General features: G+C 44.5%; 1 protein-coding gene across 1 annotated transcript; it reads right to left on the bottom strand.

Annotated features, from left to right (window-relative positions):
* Positions 1-2508: 2508 nt before the first annotated feature.
* LOC110870376 lies at positions 2509-3972 on the bottom strand. Its single transcript, XM_022119561.1, has one exon. It carries the CDS (start codon positions 3970-3972, stop codon positions 2509-2511), a length of 1464 nt encoding a protein of 487 aa, XP_021975253.1.
* Between the last annotated feature and the right edge of the window lie 1392 nt (positions 3973-5364).

The following is a 5364-nucleotide window of genomic DNA, read 5'->3' as shown; positions in this document are numbered from 1 at the left end:
ATCCTGAATAGATTGAAAATTGTATGAAAATTTAAGAGGACAACTATATCGTCAATCTACGTGAATCGTTTAGAACTTAAAATGTCTAAAAGCTTAACGGTGCGTGTGATGTGTCTCAAAAACTGATATGATCCTCTTACACAAACTCACAAAAATATGTTTGTACATATTTCATTTCTGCATTTAATTTCTGTCTTTACATTTATGTTTCTTATTTTGAAAAATCCAAAAAGATTTTCGACAACTGATGTTGAAAACCTGATTTTCAAAATCTCAAAGGCTAAACATGATGAACAGACAGGTTGGTTAATGGTTTGAAATGTTTAAGATAATTCATTAATTTGAATTAGAAATTGGAATGTTTCAAATTTTATCAGTTTTAAATGTGAAAAGTCTCAAATGTTTAGCTGATTCATTAAGTTGAATCACAATATTGTTTGTTATAATTGTGTGTTTTAGATGTGCAGGTTTCTTAATCTGTTGATACGCAAAGCCAGGCGTCGATCCCAAAAGCACGGAAGCTTGACGAAAGGGGGAGCCTGAAGAATCTGAAGAAAAAGAGCAACGGAAGCTGAAGACAGATCCACCGGGATTCTGTTCGAGCTAGAGTAGTTGAAGACTCTCACTAAAGATTCCGTCAACATCCAAGGGGGAGTTTGTTAGTGCAGTTGTCTGTCGACTACATCTTCGTTCGAGTTTTAGAGAGAGAGAAAGTCAAGTCGCTACGAGTTTCACTACGAGATTGACTACGACAATATCCAAGGGGGAGATTGTTGATGCATTTATTGTCTATCGCCTTCGTCAATCCGAGTCGTAGTGAGAAGCCGGAAGAAATCAAGCGCATAATGTCATATTTAGTTAGAAATGGCAAGGTGGCAAACTTGTAATTAATGTGAACTTTCATTAAAAAGCCTTGACCATATAAATAGGAAATCATGTCATAATTTTAGTAGGATTTAGAGTTAGACTTTGGAGAAGACTTGGAGAGAAGACTTTCTAGAGAGAGAAAGTAGAGAGGGAAAGTATTGTATTTGTGATTCTTGTACCATACACGTCAAATTTAGCAATGGAATCACATTAGTAGTACGTTATTGTGTGTTCGGTCACGTACGTTCACGGATTCCGCACGTGAAACGTTCGTTACGCGATCGAACGGTGTAAAAACCGGTCCTACACAGAGTATGAGACACATAGTAAACCGGTGTTTGGACACCTTGGCGATCGACGAGTAAAACTGCTCCGACTGCTTTATCGGATGCTGATAGATATAATACCAGAGGTTCTCCTTTCTCCGGCGCCGTCAATGTTGGCAATCTTATGAGGCAATCTTTCATCTCACGGAATGCGCTTTCGGCTTCCGGAGTCCACTGAAATTGGCTTTTCTTCATGCAGTTGTGGAGTGTCTTGATGAACGGGAAAGATTTAGCTGCGTGATTGGCTAGGAAGCGGTTAAGTGCTGCCAACCGACCTGCCAATTTTTGCATCTCTTTGATAGTTGATGGTGAAGGCATTCTCTCGATTGCTTGTACCTTTTCAAGATTTACTTTAAAACCATCTTTCGTGACAATGAAACCCAGGAACTTTCCTTCTTCCATGCCGAAAGAACATTTCGCTGGGTTTAGCTTGATGCTTACATCGCGCAGTGTGTCGAATGTCTTCTGAATATTCACCAGCATCATACTTTCTTCTTTGCTCATGATGACTAAGTCATCCATATACACTTTGATGTATTTGCCTATGGCATCACTGAACGTTTCATTCATCAATCTCTGATAGGTCGCCCCCGCATTCTTTAGGCCGAAAGGCATTTTGGTGTAGCAGTACAGCCCTGTCGGCGTGCAGAATGCGGTTTTGTCTTCATCTTGGACGGCCATCTGAACCTGGTGGTACCCTTTGTAACAGTCAAGGAAGCACTTCCATCTGAATGTTGCTAGCTAATCAATCTTTTCATCGATATCTGGTAAGGCGTAACAGTCGCGTGGGCATGCCTTGTTCAGATCCTTGTAATCTACGCACATTCTCCAACTACCATTCTGTTTCTGTACCATTACAGGGCTTGCCACCCAAGTTTGGTATCGGACTTCTCTGATGATACCAGCATTCAATAGTTCTATGACTTGCTCTTGCATGGCATCGTGTTTTATGTCTCCCAAGTGGCGTTTGGCATGTACCACCGGTTTTGCATTTTTTGAGACATTTAATCGGTGTTCTGCTATGTGTCGTAGAACACCCACCATCTCAGCTGGTGTCCAGGTGAACACATCCATGTTTTCAAACAACAACTTTTTTAGTGTCGCGCGCGTGAGATCGGACATTGCAGGGCCTAAGGTAACTGTTTGTTCTGGGTATGCGCTGTTTAACACCCATTTTTTGCTTCCGTGCGTGGTGCTAGTTTGCTTGCCTTTGCTGGTCGGACTCCATCTGTTACTAAGACTTCTTTGCTTGCGTATATTATTGATATCCCTGTTTCTATTAGGAATCCCACAGCTGAATGTGGTCCGGAGCAAATCATACTAAAATCTCCTTGAGACTCTCTTCCCAGAGGATATCGTGTCTTGAGGGCGCGGGCAATACCATGAACATGACTTCTTCTGTTCTTGAATTTCTTCCGTCTGAGAGTAGCACCGGGAATGATATCTGGCCGAGAGGAAAGACGGCTTCATTGCAAAAACCAGTTAGTGGGTAGTCATCTGGCTCCAAGCGCACCTTGTCCTCTTGGTCGAATTGATTAAAACATTGCTCGTATATGATGTCCGCGGTGCTCCCTGGATCGATGAAAATGTAGTCAGTTTGGTAGTGACCGATTACCCTAGATATGACTATGGGTCTTCTTTCTCTTGGACCTCCTCTTACAACAGGGAAAACAACTTGTCTTTCGCGCCAAGAGTCATCTTGTGTGCGTTTGTTATAATTTTTTCTTGGCCTTTGTGGACCCCCTTGAACCATGTGGGTTTCTAATTTTTGGAGTTTTTTGTTATCCGGCCCTTCTTCTCTTCTTTGAATCTGGCGGTAGTCGCGCTTTCCTCCTTTTATCAGATGAGTGAGCTTTCCATCTCTCAAGGCCCTTTCTATTTCTTGCTTTAAGCTGAAGCAGTCGTCAGTTAAGTGGCCTGTGTCTTTATGAAATTCACAGAAAAGATTTGGGTCCTGACCCCTCTTGTTTCGCATTTGTAGGGGTGGTTTAAACTGGTGATTCTTGGTGGACAAGACCTCGGAAGGGGTCTTTGTTAGGGGTGTCCACTGCTTTTCTCTGTTTTCTCTTTTTACTTCTTTTCGATCGGCTATCTGATTGATTGTATGGCGCGCGTCCTCTTTTGCTGGGCTTCTGTCTCTGTGACCGGATGCTTTCCATGGTTGGCCTCTGTTCTTCTTGTTATGACGGTCGTTATGGTTGTACCCGCGCTGACGGTTGTCATCACCGGTCAGCTGTTTGTCAGTTTGCGCAATGGTTTTTGTTGCCTTTATGAAGGTTTCCCAATCTTTGGGTCCTCCGTCCCTTCCTTTTAGTCGCTTGATTAGATCGTCACATTTTACTGCCCTCATGAAATGCGTGCGCATCATCTTCTCACCTACATCTCCAATTTCCAGACATTCTTTGCTGTATCTGGTAATGAAGTCTTCCACGGTTTCATGGTCTTTTCGCCATATGTTCAAACAATCAGCCGGATCTCTGGTGTGCCTGCGCTGCTGAGAAAAGTGTGCGAGGAACTTGTCTCGAAAGTCGATCCATGATTTGATCTTTCCTGCTGGTAGGCTGTCGAACCAAACGCGCGCTGCGCCGAAGAATGTTTGAGCGAAGAGATGGCACCAAGTTGGTAAATTCCATCCTCCTGTTGCTCCCGCGCCATTAAAAACTTGGAGATGATCATCCGGGTCTGTCAAGCCGTTGTATTTGCCCACGTTGTGTGGCAGTTTCGTTTTGTCAATAGCGGTTGTGGCAATCTCTCTGATGAATTTTGAATTTTCAGCCATGTCGTCTGGACGATAGCTCAAGGTGTAATCATGCTCTGCTTTTGTGTTGTAACCTGCGCACTTGTGAGGTTTGTATGCTTCATGCTCTGGCGGCAGTCTGCTGAACACTGTGCTTTCTTTGTATGTCTCGTCGTCTTTTTCTTTATAACTATCAAGCTCGTCGTTTATGTTGCGCGAACCTAAACGACTTCGTATTGGTTTCCTTGGTGGGTGGGAATACTGCACATAGTTGCTTTCCGTTTCGCCGTAAGTGTCTCGCGTGTCATGCGAGCTTGGTTTTCTGATGTTTGGCACAGGTCCTTTCTCTGGACGCAAGTTCCATGCATTGGTCTGCTGAGTTGTGTGTGTGCTCAGAGACCTTTGCGGTGGAGTAACGAATGCGGACCGGTTGGCTTGTGCTTGAAGCAAAGCTTGTTGTGCGCTAAGTTGTGTGTAAACAAGATTTATAGACGCCATCTGCTCGGCATACCAGGAAGCCAGATTTTTTCCTTCGGGTAGCCCTAGGAGTGCGGAGAAGTTCAGTTGTGCCTGTTCCGATGGAGCTGAGGGGCCAGGTCCATGGCTTGGTGTTTGCACTGGTGGGGGTGTTTGTTGGACTACCCCAGATGAAGATTGGAAAGTGCCTCCATTTGTAGTTTGAGTGATGATCCTAGGTGGAGGTTGGAAAGTGGGTCCAGTTGTGGTTTGGCTAACAACCCTGGATGCACTTCCAAAGATCCTAGGAAAATCGTTGTTTATTTGCCCTTCTTGGATGATTTCGTTCCTTTGGCCCCTTTGGACGTGTGCGGTGTCCGAAATGAGCTCAAAAGAAGAAACTTCTCCATCCACCTGGTGGGAAGGGTTTGTTTCTGCCATTTCAAAGAGTTTTTCGAAGAGAAAAGAGATGATGGTGGTTTTGCAATAATGCGGTGGGCGCTAATGATGAAACACAGGTTAACACTGAGGTTAATCTGTGGGATTGTCTCTTCTGTGGGTTCAATCTCTTTCTCTGCTCGTGAAAAGGCTACGTCCTGCAAAACAGCAACACCGTTAGTCTCGTTAAGAGGGGAATATGGGGGTTTCCCTCTTAACCAGGCTCCGGCGTGAGAATAAGTACTATTCTGAGAGGAATAAAACAGTGTTTGTTGAGTGTGAGAGTATGGAGGGTGAGATGATTTAACCTGAATGATGAAGGGTCCTATTTATAGCCGGGAGATGGAAGAGGGAGGAGCAGTGTTGCCAGCTGTTACGGGGCGCCAGCTGTCCGACCAAGAGGAATATCCTCTTGGTCCCCTCTGCTGTGGTCAGGGTAGTGGTACACGTGGCGCGCCTACATTTGCTCATGCTGGAAACGTCGTACTGCTAATGTCAGTCCTGCTCCTTGATTTCTTACAGGCCTACGTGGCGCCTGAT

This window comes from Helianthus annuus, chromosome 8 (assembly GCF_002127325.2).
Source record: "Helianthus annuus cultivar XRQ/B chromosome 8, HanXRQr2.0-SUNRISE, whole genome shotgun sequence".
In the NCBI taxonomy this organism is placed as follows: Eukaryota; Viridiplantae; Streptophyta; class Magnoliopsida; order Asterales; family Asteraceae; genus Helianthus; species Helianthus annuus.
This window is presented reverse-complemented; position numbering and strand designations above follow the sequence as displayed.